Below are 20171 nucleotides of genomic sequence, written 5' to 3'. Positions count from 1 at the left end.
GTGCTGCAATATGTTGTAACTTTATAGGGCCTCACCAAATGGTTTCTGTAAGTATCAAGGCATTCTTTTATGTTAGAGAGATGCTATTAAAGTATTGTTGCTCTATAGAGAGCAGAGGGAAGCTAGTAAAGGTGAGCCTCTTTTTTCCCCTATGACTGTTTCATATTTTTTCATTGGCTACAGACTTCTAATTCATAAGTCTAGAGGCTACAAAATATCTCTTTTATCTTCCTTCAGCAGAAGACTTCTATTAAGATGTCACTCAGGGTCCTTGCTCAGAAATCACAATTATTAATCTTTTGTCCCACAGAAATACATTCATAAATAGTATAACTTCTATAAAATCTAAATATCAAAGTGTATTAGAAATTTATATTTACATGTTAACAGATGTACTTGTTTTATTTTTAGGATGAAGTATTTATTCTAAATGAATGTGTTAAATGTAGAGTTGCACCCATAAAAATGTTTCTTTATAATTGCTGTGGTCAAATAAAACCATTTGTTTATCAGATTTTTCTTCCATCATTTCTCCCCAAATTTTTGATAATCTGTGTTTAATTTTTTCCAGTTGGAAGTTCATGAGGCTAAGCCTGTGCCAGAAAATCACCCACAGTGGGACACAGCAATAGAGGGAGATGAAGACCAGGAGGACAGTGAGGGCTTTGAAGACAGCTTTGAGGAAGAAGAAGAGGAAGAGGAAGATGATGACTGAGCAGTTCTCTGAAGGGACCACAGTCTCTGCACATCTTTGTAAAATGTTGCTGTTTGGAAGTGTATAATAAACCAGAAACAGGACAGAAGTGATGTTGAGGGAGGGAGGTCTTAGTTTCTTTGCTCTAGAAGTCTGCATAATAAAACTAGGCAGTGGTGAAGCCTTGGTACAATCTGAAAATGCTTAAGGCTTATTGGAGCCTGTCAAATATGGGATGGTGCATTTATTTCATCTGCAAATGATAATAAATCTTTTGTTATTATAACTGTCCATAAGTGTGGGCTATGTATTATCTGATCAATGTGTGGTCCAGGTAAAAGTAAAGGTACATGAAAATCTATCAATGAGCAACTTTTCTTCATTCAGCTTTAGTTTCAGTAAACATTAATGTATGATAAACACCACAAATGTTTTAAGTAACATCTGCCAAGTTTATTGATAAGCTCTGATATTCACTTATTGACATTTTGCAGTGATAAAAACTATAGCAGCTCCATTCATAGATTTAAACCTTTCATTTTTACCTATCTTGATCATTAGTTGGCGTTCTCTTCACATTCCACATAATATAGAGGGCTACAATTCAAAATTTTCCTTTTCTTAATTGCCCACAGTTATCAGACAGATTATAAAAATAGCTTTTAATGGCTTAAAATATGTTTAAGCCTGTCTTAGTAGATCAATACAGGATCTGACTCTTTATAAGCTGATAGGTCTGAAAGTGATTGTGGGACCAGATATTCTCTGATATTGGTGGCTTATGTTATTAAACCATTTTTTTTTAAGTTCACTATAAAAGCTGAACTATATTCTTATCTTTTAATCTACCTGACTTCATCAGAAGCCTTCAAAGGAAAATGAATATAACACAAAGGAGGCTTTTTTGTATTCATTTTGGACTCCTGTCAATAAAATAGAAGTTTGGCTTATTTTACGTTTTCAATGGTGTATGTCTTTTTACTCCCAGAGAAAGGACATAAATAGGTAATCCATTCTTTAATTTTTCAACTAAAAATCTAATATTGTACATTACTGCTGAAGCAATTGTTGTTTCTGTATACTGTAGAAAAATCCAGGAGCGAGAGGGGTTCCCCCTCACATAGTACAGCTGTGGAAGGATAGTGCTTATAAAGAGCAGAGATGTGTACATGTTTAATCATTGAGGTGAGGTGAATATTTTTATCACTAGTATGGAGGAAGCAAAAGTGTAGTATTATGAGTCTGATTGTAACCTATCAGAATCTTCATAGGCCAAAGTACTGTTGGAATACTAATTTGTGACCTTGTTTACTTAGAAGGTTACTACTTTCAATGCAGAATTACCACTGGTACTTTGTTACTGCAGTAGGTGGAAATAAAATTTGAAAATTACTAAAAAACATGAATGGTTTTTTTGGTTCCAAATTTAGGTTGTAATGATCAAAGCAGGTTTTTCGCTGGAGCCCTGATCTCCAGTTTATGAGAACCTTCTTTGGCAGGGAGGACACTCTGCCTCTGAGGAGTTGTTTCTTTTGTTTCATTTTACAAGTAAGAAGGTTGGGTTTACTTTTCAAATCAGGTCTTGCTGTGAAGTGCCAGTCTGGGCTGAGGCAGCTACTGATCACCTAAGTGTTGTGGCAGGGAGTGAGCTGGCTTATGTCAGGGGAAAGGAGCGATTAGAGAAAACGTGTGTGGCAGAAAGTTAAGGAAAGTGAGCAACCCAAACACACTGTGTAGTATACACATTTCCTAGTTTCTTGAAAGGTACTTTTCAGAAAAAGTGTTTCTTTTCTAGTGGCTATTTTGCTTTTAAAGAGGCTGTATTCATGCAAACAACTAGCTGCTTTGTGGTTTTAAGACTGGAGTGGATGATATCACAACCTGGTAACTCACCACAGTGCTTAAAAAACAGCGTCACCTCAAATTAGAAAATTCCACCAATCTGTTTTTCATTGCCCTTTGTGTGATGTGCATACTTTTCCCAAGTAAATAAAATAACTTTTCCTCTAATGAGTACTTTAGGTAACCTCTGTCCATATTGCAGTAGTGAAGGAACTGAGCTTTCAATATGTGGTTCTCCTCTCTCCTGCAAGTCACCGAATTCCACATCCCTTCTTTCTGTTTCTGGAATAGGATTAATAATTTATCCTAGTTTGCACTTAATCTGATTAAATATGAAATTTCAATGTTCTTTCTATCAAAAAGTAGTGACATTTTGTCAACAATTGAGCATAGCGTATCTACAAAGTGAAATTAGTTATTTATGAAAGTCACTTAAGCTGTGTAATATTTTTACCTAAATTGGTAAAGTACCCATTCAAACAAATAAAGCCTTCCGGGAGGAAAACTTAGTTGCCACAATTCAAAGTACAGCAATTGTGAATCTTAATGTTGTAAAAATTGATTGAGGCCCAGAGGTGTTTTCCATGTGGCTCAGTCTCAAAGTTAGATGTTCATGTTCTTTAATTTTTTTTTAGTTTCTATGAATTTTTTTTTAATTTAAGGAACCCATTGTGTGGGACAATACCTATTACTGTGCTCTGTTTTGCTCTTCCCAGCTTGCACTGAGGGATGGAGAAGGATGAACCTGTCCAGCTGTTCTGTTCCACTGTGCTGGAAGCAGAGAGGTATTGATGTCAAACAACTGATGTGGAAATGGGAAGGGAGTGTTGAGGAATGGACTGAGCCTCTCCAGACATGTTATTCCTGACCACACTTAGACCATACACTGGAGTGTTCTATAGTAACAATTCTTACTTCAAGTATAATTCAGAGCCTTACATAATTTTCAGTAGGTTGTTTATCATTATCACATAGTGAGTTTCTGTGTGCCCAGCTCTGTGATTGGATACTGGGGCCATCAAAGAAAAAATGTTAAGAGCTCACTGGTACTTAGGCAGATGTGTGGCAATTCATTTTAATCCATTTGCCTTGGCCATTGTTTGGAATGCCTTTTTTGTAAGTCTTGTAGACAGAAGAATTATTTTTCATAGGGTCTGTTTGATTTGTTGGCTTAAAAAAATGGGCAAATCCTGATCCTTTATTTTTAAATGTTTCTTTAAAGCACTTTCCCCCCAAATATTGTGATTCAGCTCCATGAAACCCCCAAGTCTGCCTTAAAGTGAAATATCTGTCAGTGATCCGTAACGTGACATTTTACCAACTGTGTAGTGATTAACCAAATATGCCTCAAGAAATAAGCACCGTGCGTCTTCATCCATTTAAACTTGATGCTAGGGCTATTTTGCAAAACTTAAAAATGTGATCTTGTACATTTTTCTGTAACCTGAGCTAAAAACCCAAATAACAGCAATCATTGGCATGCTTTAGGGCTGCTGTTTCAGGTGGAAGTGTATACATCCTGGGGGTATGCAGATGATCAATCCATTGAGAAAGTGTTAAAATGATTATTTGTATTTAATCTCATCCTTTTAAATTTCTATTTTTGTGTGTTTTATAATGTACATAATATATTGTACAATTGTACACTTCTATAATTTATAAATAAATAATACATTTATTGGTGCAGTATATATACTTTTTCTGATTTGGGTACATGAGCCAAACATTTGGGCACTGCTGCTTTGTGGTAAAGGTGGGGTGACATTTAAGCTAGCCTGGAGGTTTGGACCTTTGGCACTCACCATCTGAGATCATAAAGCAATGTTCACTGCAGCCTCTGAGAGCAAAGTGGTACTTTTTCGACATGGAGCTGGTAAGTTCAGGGTGGGTTAGAGGGTTCTAAGCAGCTGTTTTCTATGGAATTCCAGGAGGGCAGGTGAAGTGGGGTAGAAGTGCTGGGGTTCACTTTACCAGGACCTTGAGCAAAGGCCTATTAGTGGTCCTGGCAGCCAGTGCTACAATTTTAAGGTGAGTATGGGAAGGACTGTCCTCTCTCTTCAGCACTAGGTGGTTCAGCATTAACCTGTCAGCCTGGGGACACAGAAGAAGGGAGCTGTGTCCCTCTCAACTTAAGGCTTACACTTTAAAATCTGGATAATTGCAGCAATGGATAGCACTGAGGTGTGAACCAATTCAGACTTCCCTCTGTGTCTTCCAGTCTGGTTCCCATAGAGGGCGATAGGGCTGTAATTTTCATTAACAAAGAATGATTTGTTAGTTTGTGAGACTAAGAACCAAGATTAAAGAAATGCTTTGTAATATGTCTATTTCTGTCTGCCCCATTTAGAATTGCCTCCTGCCCCTTTAATCTTTTATATTACCCTTAATCGTAGTCTTTCTTCCAAGTGTCTTTTAATACATTAAATTTACTTCTAGGTTTTCTCGGAAATACTGTCTCTTTGCAACAAACTGCAGAAGACATTCACATTCATTGTGCTAGGATTATATCAGATCATTTGAGATACGAGAACAATCAGATAAGATTGAAATTCTTTAAAAATTTAAATGTGTTTGCATGGTTGGTGTCAACTAAGAGGGTCTGAAATTGTTCTTCCTTTCTTTTTTTTTAGAGAGAAGGTCTCACACTCACCCAGGCTGCTGTGCAGTGATGCAATCCCAGCTCATTGTAACCTTGAACTTTTGGGCTCAAATCTCCCAAGTAGCCAGGACTCCTGGCAGCAGCCACCATGCCAGGCTGCTGATAGGTATTTTGATAAAAAATAAGGCATGTGAATAAAATTGAATGAGAGACTTTAAGAACCTCAGACTTAAAGAACCCTGATCTTTACACAAGGTCTGAGGATTCCCCAGGAGACATCCAGTAATTTTACTGGGATAACGATAGCTGCCTCATCAATATGCGTTAGTCTGCGTCTCTGTATCTGTTTCATGAGTCTACTTGCTTTACAATCACATCCAGAGTTTCTGCAGCTTTTTTATTTCTTGATTGTCCATCACATTCTTGGGACTCCAGTCATTGGCTGTGTTCTGCATCACTTTCCAAGTTCCTCCAAAAGCTTACTGTTCCTCTTCTTGACACAGCACCCATTAGACGGGGGCGAGCCAGGAGAAATGATACCCCCCATAAAAGATAGCGAGGCCCCCCTTTTCCTGGGTAGAGTGCTGCTCTCCCCGCAGCCAGCTCCTGGCTCAGAGCTCTGCAGTCACTTTTTCCCACGATCTCAAGGAGATCTTGCCCCACCTACCCACTCCTACTCACAAAACACTGATGGGGTCTATTATCATGGAAATTATAAGGATTAATGTGATTATCAGCAAAGTGCTTCTGAGGATGGAGATGAAACTGCGGTGTTATGATCCACAGCGTTACTTCCTTATTCACTGAAAACCCCCATATCTTTCAAGTCTGCTGACTTAATGACAGGGTATCTCACTAAATGTCAAGAGTGACACTTCAGGAACAGCATGTTTTAGGCGGAGTTTACGTGTTTAATACTAATGCTGAGTTTTTGAGTAGAATTTTGAATGTTTCACTGTGCTAAAAAGGAATCCTTTTTAGAGTGAGAAAAAGCGGAAGCTTCCTCCACCTCACTTGGTATGATTTTTAAAGTTCTCTTTGGTACTAGGCTGAACCGAGTTCCTCTGCCCAACTCCCTGCGTCCCTAATGTAAGCAGAGCTAGAATGCACCGGTAGGGACAAAACCCCTGGGGTTTAGTCTTGCCGCTCCCTCCAGGGGCTTCCTATGGGAAGTTAATGAAAGCATGTGTGTAAGTGCAGTGATCTGTGGGGTGCCCTCTCTGTAGCTCTGATTTGGAGCAAATCGCCTTTCCTGTGGTACCCATAGAGGTCAGATATTGATGTGAGAGATGGATATAAAACTGAAGACCCAGAAGTGACCCAGGCCTCTTCCCTGACAAGGTGCTGCACCCCATTCCACAATCCTTGTTCTCCATCTTCCCATTTTGAGAGGCCAGGAAGAAGCGTGTGCATGTACACACACACACACAGAGCCCTCATTAAGATGGAAACTGGCAGGATCAGGTGGAGTGTGACCACCTACTGTATCATAGCCTACCACAGCCCCTAGAGTTCTCAGAATATGGGCCTGTGGTTGCACTTGCATCGGATCCTCCCCTCTCAGAGCTCCCAGGCTATGTTCAAAGGCGTTTCTACAATGCCCATATATGCAGAGTTCCAGGTTGGGTGAATCCATGTTAGCCAAAAGTTTGAAGGGACCTTTAAGACCTGTCCTGATTTAAAGATTTGAAAGTGTTACAGAAAATAATTGTCTTGAGAGAAGCAATAAATTCTTCCCCAGCCTTGAACTTGATAACCTTGAAGCAGGGCAGGGCTTCAACTCCTGAGTTTCCAATCCTGTACACCCTTAGGAGGCCAAGATGTGTGGCTATTCACTCTCTTCATCTACTCTTTTTTTTTTTATTTGAGACAGAACCTCAAGCTGTTGCCCTGGGTAGAGTGCTGTGGCATCATAGCTCACAGCAACCTCAAACTCCTGGGCTTAAGCGAATCTCCTTTCTCCGCCTCCCAAGTAGCTGGGACCACAGGCACCTGCCACAACGCCCGGCTATTTTTTGGTTGCAGCCGTCATTGTTGTTTGGTGGGCCCGGGCTGGATTCAAATCCGCCAGCTCAGGTGTATGTGGCTGGCACCTTAGCCGCTTGAGCCACAGGCGCCGAGCCTCTTCATCTACTCTTAATAGCCTTCGCTTCACCTTCTTAACCCAGAGTTTTCTAAAGGATCTGCTCTCTTACTGGGCCAAGTGTTTGTTTCTTGAAGAATTTCTTTGATGGCACTTAAATATGACTTTTTATGTCAGAGCAGGGGACTGAGGACTGAAGCTGAGAGAAATGAGGACAAAGATTCTGGGAAGAATGGAGTTCTTGAAATGACTCTCGGGCTTAAATTCAAGCACGCTAAAATTTCTTCTTACAGATTTTTTTTTTTTTTTTGCTGCCATCCATTTGCTAAAATGCACCCCAGCAATATAGCAATGTAGTAAGCTAAAGCCACTTTGGAACTTTCCTGGGCACTGTTTACAGGCTGCCTGGATTTCTTTCTTTTATCTCTTTTCTCCACCAGTGTGGGAACTCTGAAAATTGCTGAAGTCTGACTCATTACATGGCACTTATTTATTGAATTGAAATTTGAGCAGGTATTCTGACATAACAGAATAAATATTTGAAGGTTAGAGTCCTCGCATTGCTGCCAAAAAGCTTTTCCCATTCAGCCTGATCATCTAATATTTATTCACGTGTGCATCCATTGTGGAAGAGTTGGTGGACAAGAACCACATGACAATTACTTCTTGGATTTCAGCTCTGGAGAGAGAAGCTTGCTGGGAAGTGCTCCTCGGTTTCTGCAACTGGATGGTTGCCCAGTGGCGGTAACTTTGTGCACGGGATAGGCACCATTGACCAGCAGCTCAGCTGGCTTCATGGGAATTTCTCTAGCCTGCTGTGTGCAAATCACCCAACACCTCTGAAAGTGAAAGTCCCAGCTCATCCCTGCTGCTGAGAAATTAGGGAGGACACAGTGTCGGGCAGCGTGGGGGAGGAGCTTGTGGTGCAGCAAACACCCATCTCCACATTAGTGTATGAACCATGGAAGATTTCAGGTTTGTTGGTGAAAGAACTGATCATCTTTCCCTGATTTCTCTAAACCAAGAGAACCATTCACAGATACCACTTTTGCTGTGAGCCCACAGATTCACTCCAGCTTATTGAGGAAAACTCAACCTGAAGTTAACATTCTCTGGCTGCTTAACCTGGATGGAGCTGAAAAGCATTCTTGTCAGCAAAGTATAAGAGTGGAAAAGCAAATATCCAATATACTCCATACTAATATGAAGCCAGTAGATGATCTAATTCATGCCCACATCAGAGAAAAACTCCTTTCAATTCAAGTTGCGGGGAGGGTTACAGGGGGTTGGTGAATGGGCACTATGTGGGGTGTATGACACCTTTTGCGTGGCGGACATAGCTACAAGAGGGACTCTATGTAACAAATTCAAATATTGTTATTTTGTTCATACCCTCACATTAACCTGAAATTTTTTAAAAAGTACTTTAAAATAAATAAAATTGCCTCATTAAAAAAAATGGTTCATAAAAAAAGAGAGAGAAAATAGAGGCAGGAAGGTGAGGAAGGGGAGAGGATGTCCCGATTTTCATGTTCAGGATGGAGCTCATCTAGAAGCTGACGTTTGAGCCAAGGCTCAAAAAAGTGAAGGTTTTATGTGTGTGTGTGTTTTGTTTTGTTTTTTTATCTGTCACCCTGGGTAGAGTGCTGTGGGTCATCATAGCTCACAGCAACCTCAAAGTCTTGGGCCTGAACAATCCTCTTGCCTCAGCCTCCCAAGTAGATGGAACTATAGGTGCCTGCCACAACACTGGGCTAGTATTTTCTCTTTTTAGGAGAGATGGGGTCTTACTCTTGTTCAAGCTGGTCTCGAGCTCCTGAGCTGAGGCGATCCACCCACCTTGGCCTCCCAGAGTACTAGGAAAAAGTAAAGATGTTAGCCATGTGGATCTCTGAGGGAAACGTGTTCAGACAGAGGGTGAAGCTAACACACAGCCTCTAAGACAGAGTGGCCTGGTGTGTGTGAACAGCAAGGAGGCTGGGACAGAGTGAGTGAGGGGGCAGCAGTGGAACGTGAGCTCCGTGCACCAGGCAGGGATTGGAAGGACTTTGGCTTCTACTCTAAATACAGCAGGAGCCACTGCAGGATTTTGAGCAGAGGGGCAACAGAGCCTGCCTTATGTCTTAAACAAATCCCTCAGGCTGTCATGTTCATAGAAGACTGAGGAGAGCGACGTTGAAGCAGGAAGACCCATGAGAAGGTTGTCACTAATCTCCCTGGGAATTTTGCATGTGTTGTGAGGCTGCAGATGGGCCAGAGCCACCCATTTGTCCATCCGGAGGCTCTGGCTGGGTGGCAGCTGTGGAGGTGGGGTATAGAGTTTGCATTTGGGATGTGCCTAGTTTGAAGGTAAATACAGCAGGATTTCCTGATGAATTGGATGGGTTGTTTGAGAGAGAGCAGTCAGGATGCTGCCGCGACACTGGGACCTGAGCAACTACAAGGCCGGAGCTGCCATCAGCTGCGGAGGCGAAGGCAGGATGTGGAGCAGGTTTGGGAGACAACCTGACAGCTCTATCCTGGACGTGTTAGTTTGAGACTCGTCAAGTGGAAAAGTTAGGTAGGCAGCTGGATGTATGAGGCTGAGCTTTGAGAAGACGGTCCCACCAGAAAATACATTTGGGATTAAATGGCATTTCCACGCTGAATAAGATCACCACAGAAATGAGTGTAGGGAGGCCACGTCTGGGGAGGAGGAGACGAGGAAGGGGAGATTGAGAAGGCTCAAACAGTGAGGTGTCAGGAAAACCAGGAGCACGCACAGAAGCGCGTCAGGGAGGAGGGAATGTCTCTGTGAGGTTGCTGCTGAGAAGAGTGAGGTGGGGGCTGGGAAGTGGCCCCTGGATTTAGCCAGGAGGAGGTGGTGTTGGACTTTCTCAGAGCAGTTGCAGGAGAGGAATTGGAAACAAAAACCCCATTCCAAGTGGGATTAAAAGAGAAGGGAAACTAATGAATGACGTATATAAAAAATACACACTGAATAGACTCTATTTTGCTGTGTATAATGTTTTTGGCCTAAACTTTCAGGAAAATGCCCCTCGGAGAAACGTGGCTGGCTCTCTCAGCCAGCAGAGACGCATCTGGGGCGGGGGGCTGATGCTCCTCTGGTAAACACGCAGCCCTGTGCTCTGTGAAGGCTGCCTCTTCCCTCTCTCCCAGGAGCCCTTCCCTCCCCACCATGTCACATGCAAAGCCGGCAGAGCAGGAGCTTCTGGGGCTGCTCAGCTTCTGGGGCCGGCATGGGGCTATTGGTCCCCTCCTCGTAGCTGGCCTCAGGCCTCAACCTTCGCCCCACACGGCCACAGCCCCATCCCCTGATCATGGTGCTTGGTGGAGGCTGCTCAGTCCTGCTCCCTCCAGATCCCAGATCCTTTCAGAATGGAAGCTCAAGTGCCCACTGGGCCCAGGTGGGAGGGTGTGGCAGCCTGCTGGGCTCCCAAGCTAAACAACCTATGTATAATGTGCATCCTTATTTTTCCCCTCAAAAATTTGGGCAAAAGAAGTGTGCATTATATACAGCAAAATACTCAATGGTGAAAGACTGAAAGTGTTTGTAAGACCAGGAACAAGACAATGATGCCCACTCTTATCACTTCTATTCAACGTAGTACTAGAAGTTCTAGCCAGAGCATTTAGGCAAGAAGGAGGAATAAAAGGCATCTGAGTTGGAAAGGAAGAAGTAAAATTCTGTTAGCAGATGATATGACCTCGTATGCAGAAAACCATAAAGATTTCACACACAAAACGGAAAAAACTATTAGAAGTAATAAATGATTGCAGCAAAGTAGCAGGATACAAAGTCAACATACACAAAAAAATCAGTTGCATTTCTACACACTAACAATAAATAACCTGAAAAGGAAATAATAAAAACAATTATATTTACAGTAGCAGAAAAAGAATAAAACACTTCGAAATTAACCAAAAAGATGAAAGACTTATACAACAAAAACTATAAAACATTGCTGAAAGAAATTTAAAGAGATATAAATCTATGTAAACACATCCCATGCTCATGGACTGAAAGACTTAAAGCTGTTAAGATGTCAGTACTATCTGAAGTGATCTATAGATTCAATGCAATCTCTATCAAAATCTCAACAACTTTCTTTTTACAGGAATAGAAAAAGCATCTTAAAATCATATGGAATTTCAAGGGATTGCTAATCACTAAAACAATCTTGAAAAAGAACAAAGATGGAGGCATCACACGTCCTGATTTCAAAACTTGCTGTAAAGCCCTGTAATCAAAAGTGTGGTACTGGCATATAGACTTATAGACCAAGGAAATAGAATGCTGAGCCCAAAAATAAATCCTCATGTGTATGGTAAAATGATTTCTGACAAGAGTCCAGATCATTCACTGGGGAAAGAACAGTCTTCTTAACAAATGGTGTTGGGAAAAGTGGATATTCACATGCAAAAGAATGAAGTTGGGCCCTTACCTAAGAACATACTCAAAAGTAACTAAAATGGGTCAAAGATCTAAGACGTAAGACTTAAAACTATAAAACTCCTTTTTTTTTTTTTTTTTTTTTTTTTTGAGACCAAATCTCACTTTGTGCCCTGGGTAGAGCACTGTGTTGTCATAGCTCACAGCAACTTCCAATTCCTGGGCTCAAGAGATCCTCTTGACTCAGCCTCTCATGTAACCAGGACTACAGGCATGCACCACCACAGCTGGCTAGTTTTTCTACTTTTAGTAGAGACGGGGGTCTCACTTTTGCTCAGGCTGTTCTTGAACTTTGGAGCTCAAGCAATCCGCCTTGGATTTATCATCTTAACCATTCTTAAAATTTTAACACATAAATTTTATGTTATGCGTATTTTACCACAATTTTTGAAATTTGGGGGAAAAGTGATGAGAATTAAACAGTGTAAAATCAGGACAAGAGCAGACAAATAGGCTGATGATAGGGAATAGGGATTCAGAAACAGACCCATCTGTGTGGACAGACTCGCACACTGGATAGACGTGACAGCTGGCACTGCAAACAGTGGGGAGAAGGAGGCATTTTGAAAATATGTTGCTGGGACAATGGGATATTTATTTGGGAAAAAATGATACACAGCCCCCATGTATCATTTCTCATGCCTTACACAACAATTATAAATCTAAATTTAAAAGACAAAACAATAAAAGCTTTTAGAATACAATACAGGAGAATATATTCGGAACCTTAGGGTAGGAAAAGACTTCTTACACAGGATACAAAGAGGATTTCTAGAAAGAAATTGATAAATTGAATTACACCCAAATGAAGACCTTCTGTTCTTCAAAGACACAATAAAGAAATTAATAAGACAAGCCACAGAGTGGGAGAAGATATTTACCACACACATAATTGTCAAAGGACTTGTATTCTTAGTGAACAAAAAGCTGCAAATTGGTGTGAAGAGAAAAAACCCTGAGAATTCAATAGAGAAATGGACTCGCAACAGGCTCAACAGGCTCTTCCCGTTGCAGACGGGGTTCTTTAGAAGCAACCCTGAGAAGGAGTCAGAGCTTCAAGATGTTTATCAGGAATCATCAGGAATGGAGAGGCTTACTGGGAAGAAAGGGGACTGAGGCAGGACTGAGCACAGAAGGAGCTGGGCTATGCTGGAGCTCAGCAGAGCCTGGGCCAACCTGGCAGGGGCTCAGGAATGGACATTACTCATTCGCCTGTCCCATGTCAAGTGGAAAGGGCTATTCTTTCCGTCTGTCCTTGCACGGGCAAAGCATGGGCTCCCCCAGGAAGAGCGTGACCTTGGACAAGGTGGTTCTTTGCAGACAAGGCAGATGCTGTAGGAACTGCCAGCTGTGCACTGACCACACTCCCTAGAGCTGGGCTCCAAGTCCTTCCTTGAAGGAAGATCTATCTGAGTGCCAGAGCTCTATGCCCACTGCACTTCACTAGACAGGATATCCCAATGGCTAACAAATACTGAAAAGCTGTTCAAACACTTTATCTATCAGAAATGTGCAAATTAAAGCCACGACGAGGGTGGCACCTGTGGCTCAAAGGAGTAGGGCACCGGTCCCACGTACCAAAGATGGTGGGTTCAAACCCAGCCCCGGCCAAAAACATGAATAAATAAATAAAGCCATGATGAGATATCACTTCAAACTCACCAGAATGGCTGAAGTTAAAAGAGATTGACCATATCAACTGGTGTCGAGAACACGTAACAACTGGAAATCTCATATACTACTGGTGTGAGTGTCAATTTGTAGATCACTTAGTAAAACAGTTTGTCGTTAGTGACTAAAGTTGATGTCATGCATAGGCAGTGACCTGGCAATTATACTTCTAGGTATTTACCTGACGGAAATATGTGCATGTGAGCGTCAATAGACACGTCCAGGAAAGTTCACAGATGTGCTATTAACCGCCCCAAATGAAATGTTGATATATTTTTCTACTTTTACACAAAGGTTGTGGTAGGCAGCCTCTAAGATGGTTCCCAATGATCCCTGTCCTCCTGGTGTTCCTATCTTGCATGGTCCCTTCTCGTGAGGACCTGGGTTGGTCCACAGGATCAGTAGCTCAGGGCAGCAGTGGTGGCCGGCTGCTTCTGAGATTAGGTGTGTGACGCTGCAGCTTCCATCTTGGGACCTCTCTCACTCACGCTCTGGCTCTCGGTTTATTTGTTCTGGGGAATCTACATCAAGTGCAGTCCCATGGAGAGACCCAAGTAGTGAAGAACCAAAGTCTCCTGCCAGCAGCCATGGGGGTGAGTTTAGAAGAGGATCCCACAGCCCTAGTCAAGTCCTCAGAGCCTGTAGTCTCAGGAGGCAGCTTGGCTGCAACTGCCGGACAAATCCTGAACCAAACACCCAGCGATGCCATAGTCGGATTCCTGAGTCTCGGAATATATGTGAAATAATAAATGTTGGCCTTAAGCTGCTAAGTTTTGGGGTCATTTATTACACAGCAATGGATAAATAATGCAGCAGGATTCTGTATATAGAAACAAATCAAATTCAGTTAGTTACACATGTCAACACAGGCAGATTTTACCAACAGTATCGAATGAAAGAAGCTGGCCACGGAAAGACATCTTGTATTATTTCATTATCTGAAGTTCAAAAAACAGGTAAAAATTAAGAACAGAGTTTGGGGATGCATGCTTACATGGTAAAACAAAGTAAATCGATGGAGATTACCATAAAAGTCAGGAGGGCAGCTGCTTTGGAGGTGGAAAGGGTCAGGGGCGCAGGAAGGCTTCTGAGCCCTCCTCCACTGACTACCCTTGGTGGTTACAAGGTATTTGTTTCAGGGAAATCATCAAGCTTGTATGTTTCTGTTTTTACCCCTTTTCTCTATTGTGTTCTATGTCACAATGGAAATTCGAACAAAGAGAATGGAGGGAACTTGGAGGCAAAGAACTTGGAGGCCTTTTAGAGGAATTTTGTTGCAAAAAGAAGCAATCAAACAATAACAACAAAACCTTCCTAAAACCAGAGTAGTAGCGGGAAGGGAAGTGGGATCAAATTTTTTTTTTCTTTTTTTAACGTGAGACAAACAACAGTAGGTTTTATGCAGAGGGAAGTCATTTACTGGAGAGGAAAAACGGATAGGACAGGAGGGGAGGTTGCTGCAGCCTTGGTCAGGAGCAGGTGAGGGTGTGGGCCTGGGATGAGCTGAGCCAAGTCCCCAGGGTGACCTGGTTGGTGCTTCGGGCGACTCACAGCTGTGACTACAGTGTCCGTGAAGACTCTGAAAGCGATGTCTTCGGAGTAAACGGTCTCTTTCTTCTTCCTTGCCCCAGGAAGCACTCTCTCCCTAAGGGACCCGCTGCCCAGCCCTTCTCCGGTCCAGCGGCGGCGCCAGAGTGAGCGGCGTCTCCATCCCATCTGTGGCCACCAGGAGGCGCGACGGGGCTGAGGCGGGCCGGGCCCGGGGACTGGGAATTGGCTCCGCTGCCTGGAGCCCCGCGGCCGGCCCGGGCGCCCCCGCCCCTCGCAGCCACGTCCGGGGCCCGGCCACTCAGGAGTTCAGAGCGACCGCGGGCCCGACCGACTTCCTTAGTCCATCCGAACTGCTTCCCCATGACCCCTAGACGCAAAAGGGGTCCCCGTCGCCAGCACTCCGGTGGGCAGAGCTGGCGCCGGGCCCCCTAGGGGCGCTCTCGGGGTCTCCAGGCCCTGCCCCCCATCCCCAGCCTGGGGCACATGGCAGCCACGTTCATTGCCTAAAAGCGACGGCCGAATAGCTCTCAGGACTGGCGGTAAATGAACCGGGACGCGCCGTCACACGACTCAGCTCAGCTCAGCCCGGGTCTGGCTTTGGGGCCAGGGAGACGGTCGCCAGATTGAGCACACCCGGAAAAGGATGCTCAATACAATTACAACTTCAGATAAACAACAAATTATGTTTTGGTATAAGCGTGTGTCGTGAAATATTTTAGAGATATTTATACTTTGAAAAATTAGTCCTCGTTTTTCGGAAATTCAAATTTGACTAAGTGTCTTGTATTTTTTTCTGGCCAGGAATAGATTCAGGTGGAGGAAGGAGAAGAAAGGCTGTAAGAGAAATAAAAGAATGTGGGATGCCCTCCCTGTGGAAAGAACTTATTTCTGCTTGGTCTTTTGAACAGCAATCTAATCCCATTTATTAAAAACTCGGCTAGTTTTTCTTTTTTTTTGAAACAGAGTCTCACTATGTCGCCTTCGGTAGAGTGTGGTGGCGTCATAGCTCACGGCAACCTCAAACTCTTGGGCTTAATGGATTCTCTTGCCTCAGCCTCCCTTGTAGCTGGGACTACAGGCGCCCGCCACAACGCCCAGCTATTTTTCTGGTTGCAACTGTCATGGCTGTTTAGCAGGCGCCTGCTCGAACCACCCAGTCTCGGTGTATATGTCCAGCTTCTTAACCACTGAGCTACAGGTGCCCAGCCTGGACTAATTTTTTAAAAAGCCTACTTCTCTCCATTTTGTTTCAGGCAAACCCATGTTTGACCTTGTCTGGTTTTGTTTTATTTCATTTTGTTTTGAAGTCATCAGCTTTCTTAACAGATTTTGAAGAGCAGCAACTGATCATTTAAAGCAGGGCATTCAGTTAAAGCTGCTATAGAAATTTTACTTCTGGGCGGCGCCTGTGGCTCAGTGAGTAGGGCGCCGGCCCCATATGCCGAGGGTGGCGGGTTCAAACCCAGCCCCGGCCAAACTGCAACAAAAAATAGCCGGGCGTTGTGGCGGGCGCCTGTAGTCCCAGCTGCTCGGGAGACTGAGGCAACAGAATCGCGTAAGCCCAAGAGCTGGAGGTTGCTGTGAGCCGTGTGACGCCATGGCACTCTACCCGAGGGTGGTACAGGGAGACTCTGTCTCTACAAAAAGAAAGAAATTTTCCTTCTGAGGACTTAATATTTTTATATTCATTTATTTTGACTGGGCCCCAAGCTGAATAGGAACAGTTCTACTGGACAGAAACAGGGCAGTCACCAAATAGGCACCACCTGTGTACCACCGTGAGCAAGGCCTTGTGGGCCGCTCCTGGAGACCTCACTTCTGGGTAACCATCTTATGCCTACTGTCCTATGTGACGCGTGCATCACACACACTATAGGAAGCACGCATGTACATACACACACACACACACACACACACACACGGTTTTCATTACATTTAGATTTGGGCTGAGGAACTCAATCCTCCATAAGGAACCAAATCACTTCTCTTTTTTTGCGGTTTTTGGCTGGGGCTGGGTTTGAACCCACCCCCTCCAGCATATGGGGCCAGTGCCCTACTCCTTTGAACCACAGGTCCACCCCCAAATCACTTCTGATACTCCTGCTAACAGGGCTTTGCCCTTGCTGACCTCTTTCCCCTCTCTCCTGGGGCTGCCCATCAAAGACAGGAAAGCTCAGACAAAGGCGCCTCTTTGGGCTTTACCTGCCTGGGTCCTGGAGGACAGGAGGCTACGTTTATTAGTCCAGGGCTCCCCTAACAGAGTCACAGACTGGGAGACTTAAACATCAGATAGTTCTCCAGAGGTTAGAAGTCTGAGGTCAAGATGTCAGGGTTCCTGCTGGGTCCTGAGGGAGGAATCTGTCCCAGGCCTGTCCTGGGCTCATAGATGGTCCTTTTTGCGTCTCTGCATGTCTGTCTCTGCAGCCAAATCTGTCCTTTCTATACAGCAGTAATATTGGATTCTGGCTCACCCTAATGACTCAGCTGTATTTTGATTACCTCTGTAGAGACCCTGTCTTCAAATCAGGTCACATTCTAAGGTATCAGGTGTTAAAGAGTCCAACATATCTTTCTGGGGTGTAGATGAATTTTAACCCATAAACACCCAGGAATCTTGGTGAATGGAGCTTGAGAGATGACTTTTCTGAGGGTGTTCCATCAGCACCTCAATATGCTGTCAAGCTGGGGAGTCTCTCAGGAAGACTAGACCCTAGACTAGTAACTTCAAACCAATGTGCCATAGCACACTGGTGTGCCATGAGAGGATCTTAGATGTGCCTCAGAAATTTTTAAAGATCATTAATTAAATTATTTTTGAAAGATACTCAAAGCACAGTAGTATATCCTTTTTTTTTTGAGACAGAGTCTTACTATGTCACCCTCGGTAGAGTGCTGTGTTGTCGTAACTCACAGCAACCTCAAACTCTTGGGCTCAAGCGATTCTCTTGCCTCAGCCTCCCAAATAGCTAAGACTACAGGTGCCCACCACAAGGCCCAGCTATTTTTAATTTTACCTTATTTTTTTGTCTGTTTGTGTTGCAGGCCCCGGTTGGGATTGAACCCACCAACCCCAGGGCATGTGGCAGATGCCCTAACCACTTAGCTATGTACGGATGATGAGCCAGTATATTCTTTTTTTTTTTTTTAGTGTCATATTCCTAATACATAGGAATATATATATATGTATATTTTTTTTTATTAAATCATAGCTGTGTACATTGATATATTCATGGGGCATCATTCACTAGCTTCACAGACCGTTTACCAAGTTTCACATATACCCTTGTAAGATGCACCACTGGTGTAATCCCACCAATCCCCTTCCGTCTACCCACCTCCCCCCTCCCTCTCCTCCCTTTCCCCCTTCCCCCTATTCTTAGGTTGTAACTGGGTTATAGCTTTCATGTGAAAACCCTAAATTAGTTTCATAGTAGGGCTGAGTACATTGGGTACTTTTTCTTCCATTCTTGAGATACTTTACTAAGAAGAATATGTTCCAGCTCCATCCATGTAAACATGAAAGAGGGAAAGTCTCCATCTTTCTTTAAGGCTGCATAATATTCCATGGCATACGTGTACCACAATTTATTAATCCATTCGTGGATAGATGGGCACTTGGGCTTCTTCCGTGACTTAGCAATTATGAATTGGGCTGCAATAAACATTCTGGTACAAATATCTTTGTTATGATGTGATTTTTGGTCTTCTGGGTATATGCCCAGTAGAGGGATTACAGGATTGAATGGCAGATCTATTTTTAGATCTCTAAGTGTTCTCCATATCTCTTTCCAAAAGGAATGTATTAATTTGCATTCCCAACAGCAGTGCAAAAGTGTTCCCTTTTCTCCACATCCGCGCCAACATCTCTGGTCTTGGGATTTTGTGATATAGGCTAGTCTCACTGGAGTTAGATGGTATCTCAAAGTAGTTTTGATTTGCATTTCTCTGATGATTAAAGATGATGAGCATTTTTTCATATGTCTGTAGGCCATGCGCCTGTCTTCTTCAGAGAAGTTTCTCTTCAAATCCCTTGCCCAGCCTGCTATGGGATCCCTTGTTCTATTCTTGCTAATGCATTTGAGTTCTCTGTGCATTCTGGTTATTAAACCTTTGTCGGAGACATAACCTGCAAATATCTTCTCCCATTCTGAGGGCTGTTTGCTTGCTGTACTTACTGTGTTCTTGGCTGTGCAGAAGCTTTTTAGTTTGATCAAGTCCCAGTAGTGTATTTTTGAAGCTGCTTCAATTGCCCGGGGGGGTCCTCCTCATAAAATACTCGCCCACACCGATTTCTTCAAGGGTTTTCCCTGCACTCTCCTCTAGTATCTTTATAGTTTCATGTCTTAAGTTTAAATCTTTGACCCAGTGAGAGTCTATCTTAGTAAATGGTGAAAGGTGTGGGTCCAGTTTCAGTCTTCTACACGTTGCCAGCCAGTTCACCCAGCACCATTTGTTAAATAGGGAATCTTTTCCCCACTGAATGTTTTTAATTGGCTTCTCAAAGATTAAATAACGGTAAGTAGCTGGGTTCATCTCTTGGTTCTCATTCTGTTCCAGACATCTACTTCTCTGTTTTTGTGCCAGTACCATGCTGTTTTGATCACTATCGATTTGTAGTATAGTCTGAGGTCTGGTAGCGTAATTCCTCCTGCTTTGTTTTTATTTCTGAGTAATGTCTTGGCTATTTGAGGTTTTTTCTGATTCCATATAAAACGAAGCCGCTGTGCTCTGCCTCTCTAGCAGGAGGAAGTGAGGCCTGACAACCTCAGGCACTTGATGAAGGTTGGGGGGTTTTCACTCAGGTTCAGTCTCACCCCTGATTAATGTTACTGACAGAACAGAACAGAACAACTCTGTGGTTCCCCTTTTGTTTGTATCCTTGTGGTCGCAGCTTACCTCAGTGGGGTTGACGTGCGTTCTTCAACCTTCTCTCTTAGTGCAGCTCAAGTTCACCAGGTTACTTGCTGAATTTTTGTCCTTTAACTCTCCTACTGGACGGGAGTCTCTGTGGAAAGCTGGCTTCAGTCAGCCATCTTATCTCCTCCCCCCTCTATTCTATTTTTAAATTCTTGTTTTTGATTAACATAATTTAAGTAGGTCATGGAAGTTTAACTGTAGGTTCGAGTGTGCTGTGAGAGAGGAAAAAAAAGGTTGAAAAACACTGCCCTAGACCTAGGAAGTGCTGGCTTCTGGGGCGAGCCGGGTCTGCAGCAGACCCCTGGCTGCCAGCAGGAGAAGGGCTTTGCCCTCCACTGTGAGTCTTTTCTTGTTGGAGATG

General features: G+C 43.4%; 1 protein-coding gene across 2 annotated transcripts in view; it reads left to right on the top strand.

The window, feature by feature from the left end:
* The window catches only part of SEC63 (SEC63 homolog, protein translocation regulator), a 73419-nt gene extending 69197 nt beyond the window's left edge, over window positions 1-4222 (top strand). For both annotated transcript variants that reach the window (XM_053591356.1, XM_053591357.1), the window contains exon 21: window positions 572-4222. In XM_053591356.1, the coding sequence (XP_053447331.1) occupies window positions 572-715 (144 nt within the window). In that variant the 3' untranslated portion in view covers window positions 716-4222. The remainder of the gene's footprint in view (window positions 1-571) is intronic.
* Window positions 4223-20171: the final 15949 nt, after the last annotated feature.

The sequence above is a fragment of the Nycticebus coucang genome, chromosome 5, assembly GCF_027406575.1.
Source record: "Nycticebus coucang isolate mNycCou1 chromosome 5, mNycCou1.pri, whole genome shotgun sequence".
Taxonomy (NCBI): Eukaryota; Metazoa; Chordata; class Mammalia; order Primates; family Lorisidae; genus Nycticebus; species Nycticebus coucang.
Note: the sequence above shows the minus strand (reverse complement) of the source record. Positions and strands in the feature narration are given on the sequence as shown.